The 22,491-nt window shown below is 51.4% G+C and overlaps 1 protein-coding gene across 10 annotated transcripts in view; it reads left to right on the plus strand.

Moving 5' to 3' along the window:
• Positions 1-22,491, plus strand: part of TRIM25 (tripartite motif containing 25) — a 42,845-nt gene that overhangs the window by 14,677 nt on the left and 5,677 nt on the right. For 9 of the 10 annotated variants that reach the window (XR_013263636.1, XR_013263638.1, XR_013263637.1 and 6 more), the window contains exons 5-9: positions 13,478-13,537; positions 13,898-13,966; positions 14,820-14,879; positions 15,201-15,275; positions 17,250-17,309. Coding sequence is in view for 5 of the 10 variants with exons in the window: in XM_077460676.1 (XP_077316802.1) it covers positions 13,478-13,537; positions 13,898-13,966; positions 14,820-14,879; positions 15,201-15,275; positions 17,250-17,309 (324 nt within the window). In the remaining 5 variants the exon portion in view is untranslated. The remainder of the gene's footprint in view (positions 1-13,477; positions 13,538-13,897; positions 13,967-14,819; positions 14,880-15,200; positions 15,276-17,249; positions 17,310-22,491) is intronic. The other variant, XM_077460678.1, reaches the window with a different exon arrangement.

The raw sequence follows: 22,491 nt of genomic DNA on the forward strand, positions 1-22,491 counted from the left end.
GTCGAAAGTTTGCGCGATGACGTGTACAGCACGTACGACGGGACTAGAAATAGGAAGTCCAATACACAGCAATGCAACCTTCCGCCGTGTAAATCCTTTCTGGGCATGCGCCATTCTTAGTCCGTCCAACTAGCATACTGACGAGCGGACTGTCCGCTGAAATGTGTTTCGACGGACTAAGTACTTCATACAGTCCGCCCGTGTGTACGCGGCATTAGTAGTTGGTGGAGAAACCCTTGTTGGTGATCACAGAGGTCAGACGTTTCTTGTGGGTGGTGATGAGGTTTCCACACATCTCAGGAGGGATTTTCTCCTCTCTTCTCTACAGATCTTCTCTAAATCCTGAAGGTTTCTTGGAAACTCGAAGTTTCAGCTCCTCCATACATTTTCTATAGGATTAAGGTCTGGAGACCGGCTAGGCCACTCCATGAGCTTAATGTTCTTCTTCTTGAGCCACTCCTTTGTTGCCTTGGCGGTATGTTTTGGGTCATTGTCATGCTGGAAGACCCATCCATGACCCATCTTCAGTGTTCTGGATGAGGGAAGAAAGTTCTTACCCAAGATTTTACAAAACAAGGTCCCGTCCATTGGACCCTCAGTGCGGAAAAGTCGGTCTGTACCTTATCAGGGAAACCGCCCCAAAGCATCATGTGACCAAACACGGTGACTCGAGTTGATGCCAAAGAGCTTCATTTTGTTCTCATCTGACCACAGAACTTTCTTCCAATCCTTCTCTGAATCATTTAGATGTTCATTCGAAGACTTCAGATGGACCTGTAGATGTGTCTTCCTGAGGAGGGGGACCTGTACACGTGTCTTCCTGAGGAGGGGGACCTGTCCATGTGTTTTCCTGAGGAGGAGGACCTGTACACGTGTCTTCCTGAGGAGGGGGACCTGTCCATGTGTCTTCCTGAGGAGGGGGACCTGTACATGTGTCTTCCTGAGGAGGGGGACCTGTACATGTGTCTTCCTGAGGAGGGGGACCTGTACATGTGTCTTCCTGAGGAGGGGGACCTGTACATGTGTCTTCCTGAGGAGGGGGACCTGTACATGTGTCTTCCTGAGGGGGACCTGTACATGTGTCTTCCTGAGGAGGGGGACCTGTACACGTGTCTTCCTGAGGAGGGGGACCTGTAGATGTGTCTTCCTGAGGAGGGGGACCTGTACACGTGTCTTCCTGAGGAGGGGGACCTGTAGATGTGTCTTCCTGAGGAGGGGGACCTGTACACGTGTCTTCCTGAGGAGGGGGACCTGTACATGTGTCTTCCTGAGGAGGGGGACCTGTACACGTGTCTTCCTGAGGAGGGGGACCTGTACATGTGTCTTCCTGAGGAGGGGGACCTGTACACGTGTCTTCCTGAGGAGGGGGACCTGTACACGTGTCTTCCTGAGGAGGGGGACCTGTACACGTGTCTTCCTGAGGAGGGGGACCTGTACACGTGTCTTCCTGAGGAGGGGGACCTGTACACGTGTCTTCCTGAGGAGGGGGACCTGTACACGTGTCTTCCTGAGGAGGGGGACCTGTACACGTGTCTTCCTGAGGAGGGGGACCTGTACACGTGTCTTCCTGAGGAGGGGGACCTGTACACGTGTCTTCCTGAGGAGGGGGACCTGTACATGTGTCTTCCTGAGGAGGGGGACCTGTGCATGTGTCTTCCTGAGGAGGAGGACCTGTGCATGTGTCTTCCTGAGGAGGGGGACCTGTACATGCGTCTTCCTGAGGAGGGGGACCTGTGCATGTGTCTTCCTGAGGAGGGGGACCTGTGCATGTGTCTTCCTGAGGAGGGGGACCTGTGCATGTGTCTTCCTGAGGAGGGGGACCTGTGCATGTGTCTTCCTGAGGAGGGGGACCTGTACATGTGTCTTCCTGAGGAGGGGGACCTGTACATGTGTCTTCCTGAGGAGGGGGACCTGTACATGTGTCTTCCTGAGGAGGGGGACCTGTACATGTGTCTTCCTGAGGAGGGGGACCTGTCCATGTGTTTTCCTGAGGAGGGGGACCTGTCCATGTGTCTTGCTGAGGAGGGGGACCTGTACATGTGTTTTCCTGAGGAGGGGGACCTGTCCACGCTCTGGTGCCCTCCGCCACTTACCGGAGCCGTCGGCAGCGGTGGAGGCGATTGGGTCCATCCCGTGGCCCTGCATGGCAACGAGTGAGGGGAAGACGGCCCCCACCCGTATCCATGACACTGCAGGGCGGAGGTGACGTCAAAACCTCACTCCCGCCCACAGCTCTGAAAGGGACATTTTTTTTATTTATTTTTATTGCATTTTAGTGTAAATATGAGATGTGAGGACCCCCCCCCCCCCCCCAAAAAAAATCTCATATTAAAGAGGACCTGTCATGCCTTTTTCTATTATTTTCTATAAGGGAGGTTCACATTCCTTGTAATAGGAAGAAAAGTGACACTTCTTTTTTTTTAAAACAGTGTAAAAATAAAATGTAAAATAATTAAGAAAAAAAATTATATTTTTTTTAAATGCGCCCCGTCCCGCCGAGCTCGCGCACAGAAGCGAGCGCATACGTGAGCAGCGCCCCGCATATGAAAACGGCATTCAAACCACACATGTGAGGTATTGTCGCGATCGGTAGAGCGAGAGCGATAATTCTAGCCCTAGACCTCCTCTGTGACTCAAAACATGCAGCCTGTAGAATTTTTTAAATGTCGCCTATGGAGATTTTTAAGGGTCAATGTTTGTCGCCATTCCACGAGCGGGACGCAATTATGAAGCGTGACATGTTGGGTATCAATTTACTCGGCATAACTTTATCTTTCATGATATAAAAAAAGATTGGTCTAACGTTACTGTTGTCTTATTTTTTAATTACAAAAATCTGTATTTTTTCCAAAAAAAGTGCGCTTGTAAGACCGCTGCGCGAATACGGTGTGACAGAAAGTATTGCAACAGCCGCCATTTTATTCTCTTGGGTGTTCGAAAAAAAAAAAAAGTATAATGTTTGGGGGTTCTAAGTAATTTTTTAGCAAAAAAAAAAACGGATTTTAACTTGTAAACAACAAATCTAAAAAAGAGGCTCGGTCCTTAAGTGGTTAAAATAACAAACATGTCACACTTCCCTCCATTTTGCACAGAGTGCCCCCCCGATCCTCCTCTTCTGGGGTCCCCCGGCAGCTCCTCCCCACATCAGATAACCCCCTGGGAGAAGCGCTCTGGCGGGGGTTACCTTGAGGGTGTCCATAGACACGAATCCCGGACTCCGCCCCGCCCCCGGGGTGCCCGCTTCATTGGATTTGGTTGACAGCAGTGGGAGCCAATGGCGGTGCTGCTATCAATTTATCCAATCAAGAGCCAGGACTCCGTGCAGAGAGGGACAGCGCTTCTCTGCAGAGGGAAATATGGGGGGGGGGGGGGGTGATCACTGCCAGGATGCATTAAGGTGAAAAAACATGAGGGTTTACAACCCCTTTAGACCCCTTTCACACGAGGGCGCTCTGCAGGAGATACAACGCTAAAAATAGCGCCTGCAAAGCGCCCTGAAAGAGCCGCTCCTGTCTCTCCGGTGTGAAGGCCCCCGAGGGCTCACACCGGGGCGGTGCGCTGGCAGGACGCTAAAAAAGGTCCTGCCAGCCGCATCTTTGGAGCGGTGAAGGAGCGGCGTGTATACCCCTCCTCCACCGCTCCTGCCCATTGAAATCAAAGGGCAGCGCGGCTGTACCGCCGGCAAAGCTCTTTTGCAGGTGGTTTTAACCCTTTTTCGGCCGGTAGCGGGGTTTTAAAGCGCCCCACTAGTGGCTGAATACCTCACCGAATACGACAGTAAAGCGTCGCTAAAAACAGAGGCTCTTTACCGCCGCCACCGCCCCGGTGTGAAAGGGGCCTAAAGGACCCTCGTGTTAAGTAATCTTCTCTCGGCATGGCTCCACCCCCACCGTCTAACAGGAAACGCTATTAAACGCCATGCACTGCAAGCCAGCTGTGCACGAGCAACAGTTGTGTTTAGGCTTTTGGTGCAGCGTCCTGCCAGTGACCCCGACCTTGGCTTGTTCTGACCATCCCTGTCTGCCAGTAACCCCTGACCTTGGCTTGTTCTCCTGACCATCCCTGTCTGCCAGTAATTCCCGACCTTGGCTTGTTCTCCTGACCATCCCTGTCTGCCAGTAATTCCCGACCTTGGCTTGTTCTCCTGACCATCCCTGTCTGCCAGTAACCCCGACCTTGGCTTGTTCTCCTGACCATCCCTGTCTGCCAGTAACCCCGACCTTGGCTTGTTCTCCTGACCATCCCTGTCTGCTAGTGACCCCGACCTTGGCTTGTTCTCCTGACCATCCCTGTCTGCCAGTAACCCCGACCTTGGCTTGTTCTCCTGACCATCCCTGTCTGCCAGTAACCCCGACCTTGGCTTGTTCTCCTGACCATCCCTGTCTGCTAGTGACCCCGACCTTGGCTTGTTCTCCTGACCATCCCTGTCTGGTAGTAATCCCGACCTTGGCTTGTTCTCCTGACCATCCCTGTCTGCCAGTAACCCCGACCTTGGCTTGTTCTCCTGACCATCCCTGTCTGCCAGTAACCCCGACCTTGGCTTGTTCTCCTGACCATCCCTGTCTGCCAGTAACCCCGACCTTGGCTTGTTCTCCTGACCATCCCTGTCTGCTAGTGACCCCGACCTTGGCTTGTTCTCCTGACCATCCCTGTCTGGTAGTAATCCCGACCTTGGCTTGTTCTCCTGACCATCCCTGTCTGCCAGTAACCCCGACCTTGGCTTGTTCTCCTGACCATCCCTGTCTGCTAGTGACCCCGACCTTGGCTTGTTCTCCTGACCATCCCTGTCTGGTAGTAATCCCGACCTTGGCTTGTTCACCTGACCATCCCTGTCTGCCAGTGACCCCAACCTTGGCTTGTTCTCCTGACCATCCCTGTCTGCCAGTAATCCCGACCTTGGCTTGTTCTCCTGACCAGACCTTGGCTTGTTCTCCTGACCATCCCTGTCTGCTAGTGACCCCCCGACCTTGGCTTGTTCTCCTGACCATCCCTGTCTGCCAGTAATTCCCGACCTTGGCTTGTTCTCCTGACCATCCCTGTCTGGTAGTAATCCCGACCTTGGCTTGTTCACCTGACCAACCCTGTCTGCCAGTAATCCCAACCTTGGCTTGTTCTCCTGACCATCCCTGTCTGCCAGTAACCCCGACCTTGGCTTGTTCTCCTGACCATCCCTGTCTGCCAGTAATCCCGACCTTGGCTTGTTCTCCTGACCATCCCTGTCTGCCAGTAATCCCGACCTTGGCTTGTTCTCCTGACCATCCCTGTCTGCCAGTGACCCTGACCTTGGCTTGTTCTCCTGACCATCCCTGTCTGCCAGTAACCCCGACCTTGGCTTGTTCTCCTGACCATCCCTGTCTGCCAGTAATCCCGACCTTGGCTTGTTCTCCTGACCATCCCTGTCTGCCAGTAATCCCGACCTTGGCTTGTTCTCCTGACCATCCCTGTCTGCCAGTGACCCCGACCTTGGCTTGTTCACCTGACCATCCCTGTCTGGTAGTAATCCCGACCTTGGCTTGTTCACCTGACCAACCCTGTCTGCCAGTAATCCTGACCTTGACTTGTTCTCCTGACCATCCCTGTCTGCCAGTAACCCCGACCTTGGCTTGTTCTCCTGACCATCCCTGTCTGCCAGTAATCCCGACCTTGGCTTGTTCTCCTGACCATCCCTGTCTGCCAGTAATCCCGACCTTGGCTTGTTCTCCTGACCATCCCTGTCTGCCAGTGACCCTGACCTTGGCTTGTTCTCCTGACCATCCCTGTCTGCCAGTAACCCCGACCTTGGCTTGTTCTCCTGACCATCCCTGTCTGCCAGTAATCCCGACCTTGGCTTGTTCTCCTGACCATCCCTGTCTGCCAGTAATCCCGACCTTGGCTTGTTCTCCTGACCATCCCTGTCTGCCAGTGACCCCGACCTTGGCTTGTTCTCCTGACCATCCCTGTCTGCCAGTAATCCCGACCTTGGCTTGTTCACCTGACCATCCCTGTCTGCCAGTAATCCCGACCTTGGCTTGTTCTCCTGACCATCCCTGTCTGCCAGTGACCCTAACCTTGGCTTGTTCTCCTGACCATCCTTGTCTGCCAGTAATCCCGACCTTGGCTTGTTCTCCTGACCATCCCTGTCTGCCAGTAATCCCAACCTTGGCTTGTTCTCCTGACCATCCCTGTCTGCCAGTGACCCCGACCTTGGCTTGTTCTGCTGACCATCCCTGTCTGCCAGTAACCCCGACCTTGGCTTGTTCTCCTAACCATCCCTGTCTGCCAGTAATCCTAACCTTGGCTTGTTCTCCTGACCATCCCTGTCTGCCAGTGACCCCGACCTTGGCTTGTTCTCCTGACCATCCCTGTCTGCCAGTAACCCTGACCTTTGGCTTGTTCTCCTGACCATCCCTGTCTGCCAGTAATCCCGACCTTGGCTTGTTCTCCTGACCATCCCTGTCTGCCAGTGACCCTGACCTTTGGCTTGTTCTCCTGACCATCCCTGTCTGCCAGTAATCCCGACCTTGGCTTGTTCTCCTGACCATCCCTGTCTGGTAGTAATCCCGACATTGGCGTGTCCCTCTGACCATCCCTGTCTGGTAGTAACCCCGACATTGGTGTGTCCCTCTGACACACATCACATTTAGTTAGATGAAAGAAGGCACATCCTAAAATTAAGGGAAGACCTCTCGGGGACCCAGGCCGGAGTGCAGCAATCCAGGAGTAGTGATGGCCGAACGGTTCGCCCGGCGGTCGTTTCGCGGCGAATTTCCGACATTCGCGGTCCGCACGTTCGAACGCCTTTTTCCGTCGTTCGCCGCGGCGGACTTACGTGTTTAATGTATACAAGAGCTTTAACCTTTGGTGACACGTTTATCATGTGATACAGGACAGCCAATTGAGACATGACAGCACATGGACACTTGTACATTCCCCCTAACCTATAAATACACCCGATCCGGTGGCCATTTTACATTCTTTCTTCTGTTAAGATAGGGACAGGTTCCTGTGTGGAGTAGGGAGAGATAAACCACTAGCTATTTGGTACACAAAAGTTCTTTTCAGGACTGGTATAGGTGTTAGGTGTTGATAGGTTTGCTGTGCTGCTGATTCTTGCAGCAGCCTGAGTGTCTTTTGTTAGTTTAGAGAAAGGGAAAGGACGGTGTATGCTACAGGGACAGCCAGATTAGTCTTTCATCATCATCATCATCATCATCATCATTAGCTGTTACTATCAAGGTCCACAAAAGAGCTGTTCCAGTAACCACTAATCGTTCTCTTTTTTTGCCAATTTGTATAGGGACAGGAAGGAAGCAGTGTTGTCAGGCAGTGAGGGTAATTTTAAAGACTTGCTGTTATTATTAGTTCCACAAAGGTTCTTTTCAGGACTGGTATCAGTGGTACAGTAATAGGCTTGTACATGTATAATATTCTTTCTTCCAAATATAGAAAGGATATTATACTTGACTGCTGCCCTTCTGCTGCAGTCTGCTAAACATTCACAACTCACTTGTTCCACAAAAGTTCTTATAAGGACTGGTAACTTGGTATAGGGTGCTACGGTACATAGGCTTGAGTGCGGTACAGTCTGCTGTTCTGTAAGGACCGCTATCGGTCCACAATAGATAGGGTTGACGTGCACCACTGCTGACCGCTGCCCTATACTGCAGCAGTCCTTCAGCGGTATAGGGACTGACGTACAGTCTGCTAAACACTAATACACAACCTGCTTGGTCCACAAAAGTTCTTATAAGGACTAGTAACTTGGTATAGGGTGCTACGGTACATAGGCTTGAGTGCGGTACAGTCTGCTGTTCTGTAAGGACCGCTATCGGTCCACAATAGATAGGGTTGACGTGCACCACTGCTGACCGCTCACCTATACTGCAGCAGTCCTTCAGCGGTATAGGGACTGACGTACAGTCTGCTAATCACTAACACACAACCTGCTTGTTCCACAAAAGTTCTTATAAGGACTGGTAACTTGGTATAGGGTGCTACGGTACATAGGCTTGAGTGCGGTACAGTCTGCTGTTCTGTAAGGACCGCTATCGGTCCACAATAGATAGGGTTGACGTGCACCACTGCTGACCGCTGCCCTATACTGCAGCAGTCCTTCAGCGGTATAGGGACTGACGTACAGTCTGCTAAACACTAATACACAACCTGCTTGGTCCACAAAAGTTCTTATAAGGACTGGTAACTTGGTATAGGGTGCTACGGTACATAGGCTTGAGTGCGGTACAGTCTGCTGTTCTGTAAGGACCGCTATCGGTCCACAATAGATAGGGTTGACGTGCACCACTGCTGACCGCTGCCCTATACTGCAGCAGTCCTTCAGCGGTATAGGGACTGACGTACAGTCTGCTAAACACTAATACACAACCTGCTTGGTCCACAAAAGTTCTTATAAGGACTGGTAACTTGGTATAGGGTGCTACGGTACATAGGCTTGAGTGCGATACAGTCTGCTGTTCTGTAAGGACCGCTATCGGTCCACAATAGATAGGGTTGACGTGCACCACTGCTGACCGCTCACCTATACTGCAGCAGTCCTTCAGCGGTATAGGGACTGACGTACAGTCTGCTAAACACTAATACACAACCTGCTTGGTCCACAAAAGTTCTTATAAGGACTGGTAACTTGGTATAGGGTGCTACGGTACATAGGCTTGAGTGCGGTACAGTCTGCTGTTCTGTAAGGACCGCTATAGGTCCACAATAGATAGGGTTGACGTGCACCACTGCTGACCGCTCACCTATACTGCAGCAGTCCTTCAGCGGTATAGGGACTAAGAGTTTTGTCACAGGGTCATTTAAAAAATGACATGCAGAGGAAGAGGCAGGCCCTTCCGCAGGGGTGGTAGGGGTAGGGCAGGAGCAACAGGCTTGAGCCAAAGTGGGAAGTTGCAGAAGGTGCGTTCAATTACTTTAAAGGATGCACCAGACTTGGTTGAGTGGCTCGCTCAGCCTTACTCTTCTGCACCCTCCTCATCCTCTCGATCTGCACCCTCTTCTTCACTCTCTGCTATGTGCACCCCCAAAGACACTACCACCAACAACACGACCACCACCACCACCACCACATACCTTCCGCTTGAGTCACTGGAATTATATTCCGATCCATATCAAGAGGACATTTCTGATGCGCAGCCACTCTTGGTATTGGATCAGGAAGAGGAGGTAGCAACAAGCGCTACTCAGCAGTCTGACGCCAGTACCCAGATCAGCCCAAGGAGGAGGTTGGTCCCCGGTGTTGCTGCCTACTCCGAGATCTCTACTTATAGCGGTGGGGAAGGTGACGTTGATGATGACGTGTCTAGTGATGTCACGTGGGTGCCCACAAGAGAGGAAGAGGAGGGGAGTTCAGAGGGAGATATGGACCAGCAGATAGGGAGGAGAAGCAGCAATGACTTACATTGCACAGCAGGGACAAAGCAGACTGCAAATGTATCAGGAGCGAGTCATCGACCATGTACGGTCACATCTGGCGCTCCCAGGACACCGGCACATGGCTCCGCAGTGTGGGCTTTTTTTAACGTGTCCGCTGCTGACAATAGCGTTGCCATCTGCAATCTTTGCAGTCAACGCGTTAGTCGCGGTAAGCCCAATACTCACCTAGGGACGACCGCCTTAAGAAGGCACATGAGCAGCCATCACCGAGCCCAGTGGGAGCAACGGAACACACAAAGCCACACTGCAGGCTCTCACCGTCCAGCCTCGTCTTCTACTTCTCCTTCTCCTCTCTCCTCACAATTGTCCTCCACTCCACCTTCCATCACGCCAAGCTCACATTTTTCTGCAAAAAGGCAGGCTTCCGTGGGCCTAATGTTTGAGCGTAAAAAAATGATGATGCCGGATAACCCTCTTGCCCAACGGTTGGCGGCTGGCTTGTCAGAACTCATAGCCCGCCAACTACTGCCATATAAACTGGTGGACTCGGAGGCCTTTCGCAAATTTGTGGCCATTGGAACACCACAATGGAAGGTCCCAGGAAGGAAGTATTTCTCAGAGAAGGGCATCCCAGAGCTATATGGCCATGTTCAGCGGCAAGTGAATGTATCTCTGGCACACAGTGTCGGTGCCAAGATACATCTGACCACAGACACGTGGTCTAGCAAACACGGGCAGGGAAGGTATATCAGTTTTACTGCCCACTGGGTGAACCTTCTGACGGCCGTCAAGCATGTAACCCGTGGCACCCGTGTAGATTTGGTTTTACCGCCACGGATTGCATGCAGGCCTGACTCTTCTTCTCCTCCTCCTACTCCATCCTCCTCCCTCTCCTCCTCAGCTGCCTCCTCCTTTTCCGCTGCTAGCGTCTCTTCCACTGCACCGCCCAAGCTCCCCAGAACCTATTCCACATGCCAGGTGAGACGTTGCCATGCCGTGCTGCGTCTGTTGTGCCTGGAAGCAAAGAGCCACACTGGCCCGGCACTCCTTTCAGCTTTGCGTTCACAGGCAGATGAGTGGCTAACACCGCTCAATTTGACAGTTGGTAAAGTGGTGTGTGACAACGGTGCCAATCTGCTTAGCGCATTGAAACAGGGCAAAATCACGCACGTGCCGTGCATGGCACACGTCTTAAACTTGGTCGTGCAGCGATTCCTTGTCAAATACCCTGGGGTCCAGGACATCTTGCGGCAGGCAAGGAAAATCTCGGCCCATTTCAGAAGATCTTACACGGCCATGGCTCGCCTTGCTGACATTCAGCGGCGACACCATCTGCCGGTCAGACGTCTTATTTGCGATTGCCCGACGCGATGGAACTCAACCTTCTATATGCTTGATAGGCTGCTCCAGCAGAAACGTGCAGTTAACGTCTACCTGTATGAACTCTGCGAAAGAAACGGTTCTGGGGAGCTGGGTTTTTTTTCACCGCGCCAGTGGCTGCTCATGCGCGACACATGCAGACTTCTGCGGCCATTTGAGGAGATCACCAAACTGGTCAGTCGCAGCCATGGCGCCATCAGTGACATGGTACCTTATGCCTTCTTTCTGGAGCGTGCATTGCGTCGTGTCATTGATCAGGCTGTGGAGGAGCAGGAGCGGGAAGATGAGGAAGTCGCAATGCTGGATGAATTCCCAGGGGGGGCTACTCTATCTGAGACAAGTCAACAACAGGAGTCTGATGAGGAGTCAGAGGAGGATGGTGCCGGGGCGGATGAGCAGGAGCAAGAAGAGCATGCTTTAAACCTTTCTGGGATCCCTGTTGTGCGAGGATGGGGAGAGGAGAATGAAGAGGACGACATTATCCTGGATGATGAGCAGGAGCCAGGCCACCACACCGCTTCCACTTTAGTGCAAATGGGGGCCTTCATGCTCCAGTGTTTTAATAGGGACCCCCGTATAAAAAGCATGAGGGTCAAGGACCAGTACTGGGTGGCAACGTACTTAGACCCCCGGTACAAACACAAAATGGCGGAAATGTTACCGCCGTCGCAGAGGGCTGTCAGAATGCAGCACTTCCAGGCCTTGCTTCGAGAAATGCTGCATTCTGCTTTTGCGTGCGCTGGCAGAGGAGCAATTCCCACTCCCAGAGAAGGATTTGCGGGTACCAATCCAACAGCGCCTGCAAGAAGAGGCCGGTTTGAAGATGTGTTGGTGACTTCGGATATGAGGTCATTCTTTCAGCCGACCCATCGACAGGTGTCATCCGGATCCAGCATCAGGGAACGCCTAGACCGTCAGGTGTCCGACTACATTGGGTTAACGGCCGATGTGGACGCTCTGAGGAGTGATGAACCCCTAGACTACTGGGTGGGCAGGCTTGACCTCTGGCCAGAGCTTGCCCAATTTGCAATCGAACTGTTGGCTTGCCCCTCATCCAGTGTCCTGTCCGAAAGGACGTTCAGCGCAGCAGGGGGGATTGTGACCGATAAGCGTACTCGCCTAGCTCACCACAGTGTTAACTACCTCACATTTCTAAAAATGAATGAGGCATGGATCTCGGAGGAATTCAACACATGTGACCAGTAGACCATGTATATGTCTATAAACTATTTTTTTAATCAAGCACACAGACCTTCTTAATTCATTTGGCTCACTTCCTTGACCCAAAAAAGCACACCGTACTATATGCCCCTACCCTCCTCTTTGAAGAGGTTGAGCGGTGTCATATTTCTACTGGGGCTGCTTATGATATCCCTGTGCTGTGCTGACTTCCTCCTGGGGGTTCTTATTATGAAGGGATCACACTATCCCTGTGCTGTGCTGACTTCCTCCTGGGGGTTCTTATTATGAGGGGATCACACCATCCCTGTGCTGTGCTGACTTCCTCCTGGGGCTGCTTACGGTGCTGCTGTCAGTGCTGTATGTCACGGTGCTGCTGTCAGCGCTGTATGTCACGGTGCTGCTGTCAGCGCTGTATGTCACGGTGCTGCTGTCAGCGCTGTATGTCACGGTGCTGCTGTCAGCGCTGTATGTCACGGTGCTGCTGTCAGCGCTGTATGTCACGGTGCTGCTGTCAGCGCTGTATGTCACGGTGCTGCTGTCAGCGCTGTATGTCACGGTGCTGCTGTCAGCGCTGTATGTCACGGTGCTGCTGTCAGCGCTGTATGTCACGGTGCTGCTGTCAGCGCTGTATGTCACGGTGCTGCTGTCAGCGCTGTATGTCACGGTGCTGCTGTCAGTGCTCTGTATTACGGTGCTGCTGTCAGATGCCTCTATCACGGTGCATGTGTCATTCCGGTATGTCACGCTGCTGGTGATCATCTCCTGCACCCTCTTCTTTGCCTACCCTGGTCCCTGACCTTCCCTCTCCTCCATTGCCTTCATTAACTCCATAGTCCTGAATTGTTAGAACAATTTCCCAAATAAAATAAAAATGCTTGTAGTTATCGATCCCAAATTCACCTCATACATGTATTATGTCATTGTCCAGATGGTGGGACTACGTTTTACCCCCTAATAATTACCACGTGGCCGCAAATTCGACATGAAGGTTTGCAAAGTTCGCCTCCCATTGAAGTCAATGGGGCCCGCGGCGAACGGTCGGTTTCGCGAACGTTTGGGTCCGTTCGCATTTCGCGTTCGCGAAACGTCCCGTCGGAAGTTCGTCCATCACTATCCAGGAGGTGCAGGCAGAAGCTGCCTGCAGAATATAGGGCTACATCATCATCAGAGCCAGTTGGACTGCAAGGTAGTATTCCAGGATGATGTCAGATGTCGGGGGCATGGAGGGGGCGTGGCCACACATTTCAAGGTGGTAACGCCACTTTCTTAAGCCTGCCACAGTCTTGAGAAAAAGGTGTCACCGCCTTGAATCGCGTAGCCACGTCCCCGTCATCTGCCATCAGTCTGGTAAGGAGCCTCTCTGGGCCAAGCAAGCGGTCATTATATGGACTTATGAACTGTTCTGTGGTTGCTGGCGGTGTTTGCGCCATAAACTTATCTTATTTTAGTAAATATGGTACAGACCATCCTATAATACTGGTCACTGACCTCACTCTCTCTCCAAGAACCCAGAAACCACCTAACCTCTTCCTCTCCCTCCATACAGAGGAAGCACCAGAATGGAGACCACCCAGGACGCCGGAGCTGGGGCCCAATCCGGAGCCAGGTAGGGGCACTGTGATATGATATGGGGGGGGAGGGGGGCACTGTGATATGATATGGGGGGGGAGGGGGGCACTGTGATATGATATGGGGGGGGGGGATTCTCTATATCAGTACAAATCCTATATCTTTGATTTTATTCTTATAATCATCATTTCATCCACAATGATTCCACCTCCTGGGAGGAGATCTCTGTCACCTCTTATAGGATCTCTTCTTTGTTCTCCATCCATTCATATTGAAGCTTCTCAGAAGACGATGTAATACCGGTCACCAGCCTACAGGGGGCGGTGTGGTGCCCTCACACGGCTGCCACCTAATAGGGGATATGTCAGGACTCTCATCCTCTTTTCTCTCCATACAGCGGAGTTCAGCAAATGGAGACCTTCCCCCCAGAAGTCTGAGGATGGCTATGAGAAGCCCTACCAGAAGAGTAAGTGTCACCAGTAAATCCGCTGTGAGATCTTCCCAGGGGGGCTCCTCTAAATGGTTAAGGGGTATTTAACCTTACTCCTTGAAGCCCCTCATAAAGATATAAGAAGGGTGTGTGGAGGGTTGGGGGACTTAAAGGAGCTTAAGTAACTTAAACGAAATTAAGTAGCTTACAGAGTGCATGGGTAAGAAGTATGTAACACACAGAGCGCAGGGTCAGTGATATGTAATGCACTGAGCGCAGGAGTGTAACTCAGAGTGCATGGGTAAGAAGTATGTAACGCACATGGCGTAGGGGTAAGAAGTATGTAATGCACAGAGTGCACAGGGGTCAGGAGTATGTAACGCATAGAGTGCAGGGGTCAGAAGTATGTAATGCACAAAATGCAGGTCTAGAGATTAAGCAATGGATGGAATGCAGAGGTGAAGAGTAAGTAGCGCATGGAGTGCATTCGTTATTTCGGATAAATTCGTATTGGTTACATTCATGAACAGCCAAATTTGAAAGGAAATCCCAATACCTAGAATTGAATAGTTATTATTAGTTATTATTTCAGATTTTTGAGTTTTCGAATTTGTTGAATTGGGACGGCAGCGAGTTGCACGTGTCCGGCAGATCTATCAGGTTGAAGATTTTTGTATCGGCGGTCTCTGCAGATAACGGGTCTCATCCTAAGCTAGTTGTAGCGTCCTCCACCTTTCTCCCATTCTCCCTTCTAATTGGCTGGGACTTGTAGTCCTGCCATCCCTGGTTGTGGGTTGTACAATGGCGCTTTCCAAGGGGTGTCGGGCTGACTGTGGTACAGTCCATCCTATAATACCGGTCACTGACCTCTTCCTCTCCCTCCATACAGAGGAAGCACCAGAATGGAGACCGTCCAGGACGCCGGAGCCGGGGCCCAATCCGGAGCCAGGTAGGGGCACTGTGATGTGATATGGGGGGGGGGGAGGGGATTCTCTATATCACTACAAATCCTAAATCTTTGATTTTATTCTTATAATCGTCATTTCATCCACGATGATTCCACCTCCTGGGAGGAGATCTCTGTCACCTCTTATAGGATCTCTTCTTTGTTCTCCATCCATTCCTATTGGAGCTTCTCAGAAGGCGATGTAATACCGGTCACCAGCCTACAGGGGGCGATGTGCTGCCCTCACATGGCTGGCACCTAATAGGGAATATGTCAGGACTGGCACCACTTTATAACCTCTCATCCTCCTTTCTCTCCATACAGTGGAATTCAATAAATGGAAACCTCCTTTCACCCCAAAACCCTTTGAGGACAAGACTAAGAAGCGGCAAAAGAAGAGTAAGTGTCAATATTGGGGTGCATGGGTAAGGGGGCATAACTTATACAGTGCAGGGGTCAAGACTGTGTAATGTACAGAGTACAGGGGTCGAGGAGTGTGTAATGTACAGAGGTGAGGAGTGTGTAATGTACAGAGTACAGGGGTCAGGAGTGTTAAACGTACAGGGGTGAGGAGGGTGTAATGTACAGAGTACAGGGGTGAGGAGTGTGTAACGTACAGAGTACAGGGACGAGGGGTGTGTAATGTACAGAGTACAGGGGTGAGGACTGTGTAATGTACAGAGTACAGGGGCGAGGGGTGTGTAATGTACAGAGTACAGGGGCGAGGGGTGTGTAATGTACAGAGTACAGGGGTGAGGAGTGGGTAACGTACAGAGTACAGGGGCGAGGGGTGTGTAATGTACAGAGTACAGAGGTGAGGAGTGTGTAACGTACAGAGTACAGGGGTCAGGAGTGTGTAACGTACAGAGTACAGGGGCAAGGAGTGTGTAACGTACAGAGTACAGGGGTGAGGAGTGTGTAATGCACAGAGTGCAGGGGTGAGGAATGTGTAATGTACAGCGTACAGGGGTCAGGAGTGTGTAACGTACAGGGGTGAGGAGGGTGTAATGTACAGAGTACAGGGGTGAGGAGTGTGTAACGTACAGAGTACAGGGGCGAGGGGTGTGTAATGTACAGAGGTGAGGAGTGTGTAATGTACAGAGTACAGGGGTGAGGAGTGTGTAATGTACAGAGTACAGGGGTGAGGAGTGTGTAATGTACAGAGTACAGGGGTGAGGAGTGTGTAACGTACAGAGTACAGGGGCGAGGGGTGTGTAATGTACAGAGTACAGGGGCGAGGGGTGTGTAATGTACAGAGTACAGGGGTGAGGAGTGTGTAACATACAGAGTACAGGGTCGAGGAGTGTGTAATGTACAGAGGTGAGGAGTGTGTAACGTACAGGAGTCAGGAGTGTGTAACGTACAGGGGTGAGGAGGGTGTAACGTACAGAGTACAGGGGTCAGGAGTGTTTTAACGTACAGGAGTCAGGAGTGTGTAACGTACAGAGTACAGGGGTGAGGAGTGTGTAACGTACAGAGTACAGGGGTGAGGAGTGTGTAACGTACAGAGTACAGGGGTGAGGAGTGTGTAACGTACAGAGTACAGGGGTGAGGAGGGTGTAACGTCCAGAGTACAGGGGTGAGGAGTGTGTAACGTACAGAGTACAGGGGTGAGGAGGGTGTAACGTCCAGAGTACAGGGGTGAGGAGTGTGTAACGTACAGAGTACAGGGGCGAGGGGTGTGTAATGTACAGAGTACAGGGGTGAGGAGTGGGTAAGGTACAGAGTACAGGGGCGAGGGGTGTGTAATGTACAGAGTACAGAGGTGAGGAGTGTGTAATGTACAGAGTACAGGGGTCAGGAGTGTGTAATGTACAGAGTACAGGGGTCAGGAGTGTGTAACGTACAGAGTACAGGGGCAAGGAGTGTGTAACGTACAGAGTACAGGGGTGAGGAGGGAGTAATGTACTGAGTGCAGGGGTCAGGAGTGTGTAACACACCTACTGGTTGGGATTCTAGCAGTAATTTCTTTCCCAGTCCTGTCCTTCTCCCTGGGGTGCCCACACAGCAGGGATAAGCAATTATGCAAAACTACTAGTCCCATCATGCCTCTGCCTCTGGGTGTCATTCTTGTGGCTGTCAGTCTTGCTATGCCTCATGGGACTTGTAGTTCTGCAACAGCTGGAGGTCCGCTAATTGTATATCCCTGATGTACAGCATCTAACAGAAAACACTGAGATATTAGTCCTGGGTGGAGTGACCCTTTAATAGGGATGTGTGCTGTTCACTTTCCAGTTAGCGGAGATGCCACCCTTGTGGCCCCTACATGAGGGCATACGAAAGATCTTCCTGCGGGGTTAGAGACAAACCTGGGCAGGCCCCTAGAGGAGACCCCTTATCTGACCCTCCATCACTTGTGTCCTTGTTTTCCAGGTAAGCCGACGCCTTTTGGAAACGTCCCGCCGACCGCTGCCGAGCCCCACCCACCTGACGGTACGTACAACGGAGGTCTGAGGACTTCCACCATTTCCTGGGAGGGGGAAGGAGTGTGGTGCTGGCGTGCCATATAACAGGGTGGGGCAATAATGATCTGCAGCCCCCCCCCCTTCGTTGTGTGTGGAACCCAAGAACAAAAGACGATTGGCCAGTCTATCTGCCAATAGTCATCTGCCACCACCAAATCGCGTACCATCTTTTCTTCAAGCCAAACCTGAACACTTTAGCACCGCACACAATTTATGTTAAGGGGGGACCCTGTGGACCCTGGTGTAAAGAAGGACTCTGATGTAAGGGGGAGGGGGGTTCTGCTCACCAAATGTTCCCACTTTAGCGTTCTCAGTATTTCCCCTTAAATCAGAGTTCCCAAAGCCCTCCTTACATCAGAGTCCACAGGGCACCCCTTATATCTGAGTCCCTTTTATCTTAGTATAGGCAGGAGAGAGAAGGGAGTTGGGGGAGGGGGGGGGGACTTCAGAAAATGGATGGTGAGCTCATTCACCTGAGGATGGAGGCTCAAGCATTGACACCTTTCATCCACCATGTATCTGCCGGGTGCTGAGCTTCATATTTCCAGCCCATGCACCCCTTTCCCGAGCACAGAATATCGGGGATTGGAGTGTGAGTGGGCAGACAGAGGGGTAAGGGTGGGAGGAGGACCAGATCAAGCCCTCTCTCCTCTCCGGTCCATGTTTGGAGGATTGCTTTTACAGGTTAGCTGCTGGATGGCAGGAGTGGGTTGTCCCCCTTCTCCGAGCGCCTGCCGGTGCCTCTACTGCCCCCGCTGGTGAGCCCAGAATGAAAGCCGGCGATTCCACTGACTTACCACACAGAGCTCGTTGAGGACTGGAAGGTCTCTGGTGACCTCTATGGTATAGGAAACCGGGAGCAACGCGTATTATGGTCACTTCCTGTGTCCCCGTAAAGAGCGCCATTTTTACATTTGGAAAGTATCTCACTGATCTTGGTGCGATCTGAGAGGAGAGGAGACATTAGACCCCTGCCACTGCCTATAAAAGTGATAAAAAAATAATAATGAAAGAGTGTAAAAATGAAAAAAAAAGAAAAAAAAATATTTTTTTAATTTTTCCTGTCCCCCCCCCGGATGTACGCACACAAAGGCGAAACGCGCACGTTGGTCCCAGGCGCATGCGTAAAGAGGAACGGATGTTGTCCCTCCCGTTATGTGATGTCAGAAATAAGGAAGTGATGATGATTTTGTCACTTCCTGTTTCGGTTGCTTGTTTACCTGGACAGGGTATCAGCCAATCAGGTGGATCTGTGTCTGATTGGCTGCACTGGATTCTAATCGACCCCCTAGATCTTTCCATAAAGAGGATCTGTCATGGCCCATCCTTTTACAAGGGGTGTTGTTCATCCTTTGTAATAGCAATAAAGTAAAAAAAAAAAAAGAAAAGAAATGTAAAACTTTTTTGTGTGCATTAACATTCATTAATGTTTATGTTTCTTTATCGTACATCACGGGACACAGAGCACCGTAGTGATAACTATGAGGGTTATACGCCACCTATAGGTGAATGGACACTGGTACACTCAAAATGTCCCCCTCCCTATATAGCCCCCTCCCATACTGGGAGTACCTCCGTTTTTTTGCCAGTGTCTGAGGTGTTGGTCACAGTTGATGAAGTGCTAAGAGAGCTCCGCTAAGTAATCCCTGACGGGATCAAGGAGCTGTGCAAACGGATCCATCCAAAGTGCCTGAAAGCCAAAATGGATGGTACCCGGGCCTCGTGGAAGAAGAAACGAGGTTTCTGCCTGTAATACATTCTCTTTTGAGAGCTGGACCCCGGGATCCGGCAGCTCGGACATGTTTATACAACCAAAGAGTTCTCCGGCAGGGTGCTGTACAGGTCCAAGGGAGTGGACCCCATAAAGGTGGACCCGGTCCTTAAAGGTCTGTCATGACACGGCCCGCCGTGATTGGTGAAGGCTGGATCTGTCTGTGAAAGTCTCCAGCAGTCCTGCGGTGGGATGGTTATCAGAAAGATCCTAAGGAATATATATATTCACTTTTGGACTTTCTTCTGCGATTATGCGTTGCCTTGCCTGTGTTTTGCCACTAGAGGGTGTAAAAGCAACATACGTGGCTTCCAACGTTCCAGGCTTCCCTGCTTTGGGCTCAGTGTCAGCAAAGGTTTCTGCGGACAGCATTGCTCCCTCCCAGCTCTGTCAGCCATCAATAGGGGTTCTGCCCCCCCCCCCCCCCACCATGGGACCGGCCTGTCCTCTCACACACGTACAGGAAAAGTTGACTTTTAAAAAAAGGGGTGGGGCCTAAGAACACGGGGCGTGGCTTAGACGCCCCCCCGGCATGCACATGGAAACTGCGTGCATCTGATACATGGCGCAGGCGCAAAGATTACTAGCTTTAAAAGCATTTGACTCTGGAAGTGTCTGGTTGGCTGTTGGAGGAACACAGAGCATACGGGGGGCAGATTTTACTCAGCATTTAGACTGGGCATTTATAGCGGCATTATTCGTTTGCTGGACTAAGGCTCGGCAGAAGATGCACTGTGTTAGTACCTCTGCTTTTTGTGCTTAGGACTATGTCTTCCCGTAAAAAAGGGGAATACAACAGGGGGGAGTGCAAGGTCGCTGCGGTCAGAGTCTGAGTCTCCGAGCCGCGCCTCCACAGTTCAGTCCTCCCCTGGAAGACCTGGAGCATCTGGCCAGTCTGAGCCATCTAGACTCTCAGGCATTGTGGCTACCTCCAACATTTCAGCCTCTGCATACACCACTAAGGACGATTTGGCTTTAGCTCTGGCTGGTTTGGACGAGAAAATAGCTGATATGCTCACATCTTCCTCCCGGGGGGGAGAAAACGCGTCAGATCCCCCTCTCTCACCCTTGACCTTCCGGTATTGGAACCAGAGGGGGCAGGAGGTATTTTTACCAAAGGTAGCGTCTGGTTTTCATCTGAATCAAGATGTTTCTCAACTTTGCTTTTTTCCAGAACCTCGCTCTGCAGAAGAAAACTTATTGGATCCTCTTGATGTAGGGAGAGCAGTTAAAGCGGGAGTCCGCCGGGAGTTCCGCATTTTTTATTTTTTTTAAAGCCAGCAGCTACAAATACTGCAGCTGCTGACTTTTAAAATAAGCACACTTACCCGCCCAGCGCGCCCGCGATGTCGGCACCCGAAACCGATCTCTCGATCGTCTCTCGGGGTGCTCCCGCCGCCATCTTGGGTATGGGAATCAGGAAGTGGAGCCTTTCGGCTTCATTTCCCGGTTCCCTACTGCGCATGCGCGAGTCGCGCTGCGCAATAAGGATGGACCCGCTGCCTCTGGGATCTGTGTGTTTCCCAGCAGGCAGCGGGGGACTTTCGGAAAGGGGCGTAGATCTACGCCCCTTTCTGCAGAGAGCTATCCCGGAAGTGGGTGCAGATACCTGTACTGTACAGGTACCTGCACCCCCCTCCCCCCTGAAAGGTGCCAATTGTGGCGCCGGAGGGGGGGAGGATTCCAATGAGCGGAAGGTCCACTTTAGGGTGGGCCTCCGCTTTAAGGCCTATCTGAAAGCGACTGCTCAGATACGGAAAACTGATGTTTGTGTTGCCAGAAGGCCCTAGAAAGGGCCAGGCAGCCCTGAAATCTACTATTGCGACGTTGATTCGTCAGGTGATTAGTCAGGCTTATGGTCTGAAAAAGGTTCCTCCCTTTAAGATTAAAGTGCACTCTACCCAGGCAGTCCGTGCTTCATGGGCAGTGCATCACCAAGCCTCTGTGGCTCAGATTTGAAAGGCCGATACTTGGTCGTAAGTACATACATTCATGAGATTCTATCAAATGGATGTAAGATGGCAGGAGGACTCTGCCTTCTGGCGCAGTGTGCTGCGGGCAGCAGTATAGGTCCTCATGCCTGGCGGCAGCTGTTTTTGCTTTGTGTCTCCCTCCCCTCAGAGGGCATTGCTTTGGGACGTCCCACTTAGTGATTACTATGGTGCTCTGTGTCCCGTGATGTACAATAAAGAAAATAGGATTTTTATAACACCTTACCTGTAAAATCCTTTTCTTGGAGTACATCACGGGACACAGAGGTCCCTCCCCTCTTATTGGGATATGTGTATATATTTGCTACAAAAACTGAGGTACTCCCTGTGTGGGAGGGGTTGTATAGGGAGGGACACTTCCTGTTTTTTGAGTGTACCGGTGTCCATTCACCTATAGGTGGCGTATAACCCATATAGTTATCACAATGGTGCCTTGTGTCCCGTGATGTACTCCAAGAAAAGGATTTTACAGGTATGCTGTTATAAAAATCCTATTTTTCCAAACAATTTGCATTTGGAAAAATACTGCCCAAATGCCATGTGACATAAAAAAACACCCACCAATTTATTCTCTAGGGCCTCTGCTAAAAATATTAGGTCACTGGCCACTTTATTAGGTCCCCCTTGCTAGTAGCGGGTTGGACCCCCTTTATTAGGTCCCCCTTGCTAGTAGCGGGTTGGACCCCCTTTATTAGGTCCCCCTTGCTAGTAGCGGGTTGGACCCCCTTTATTAGGTCCCCCTTGCTAGTAGCGGGTTGGACCCCCTTTATTAGGTCCCCCTTGCTAGTAGCGGGTTGGATCCCCTTTATTAGGTCCCCCTTGCTAGTAGCGGGTTGGACTCTCTTTATTAGGTCCCCCTTGCTAGTAGCAGGTTGGACCCCCTTTATTAGGTCCCCCTTGCTAGTAGCAGGTTGGATCCCCTTTATTAGGTCCCCCTTGCTAGTAGCGGGTTGGATCCTCTTTATTAGGTCCCCCTTGCTAGTAGCAGGTTGGATCCTCTTTATTAGGTCCCCCTTGCTAGTAGCGGGTTGGATCCCCTTTATTAGGTCTCCCTTGCTAGTGGTGGGTTGGATCCCCTTTATTAGGTCTCCCTTGCTAGTAGCAGGTTGGATCCCCTTTATTAGGTCCCCCTTGCTAGTAGCAGGTTGGATCCCCTTTATTAGGTCCCCCTTGCTAGTAGTGGGTTGGACCCCTTTTACTAGGTCCCCCTTGCTAACCCCGGGTTGGACCCCCTTTGGCCGTCATTCTTGGTGGCATAGATAGAACAAGGTGTTGGAAACGTTCCTCAGAGATTTTCTGAATGACTTCAGTATGCAGCTTAGAAGTTGTGACTTGTTGATCGGTGTTTGCAGGAAGGTTTGTAGAAGGCAGTCATTTCATGGTGGAAC

Source organism: Lithobates pipiens, unplaced genomic scaffold (assembly GCF_037356315.1).
Source record: "Lithobates pipiens isolate NorthernLeopardFrog02 unplaced genomic scaffold, aLitPip1_a1.2 Scaffold_28, whole genome shotgun sequence".
NCBI lineage: Eukaryota > Metazoa > Chordata > Amphibia > Anura > Ranidae > Lithobates > Lithobates pipiens.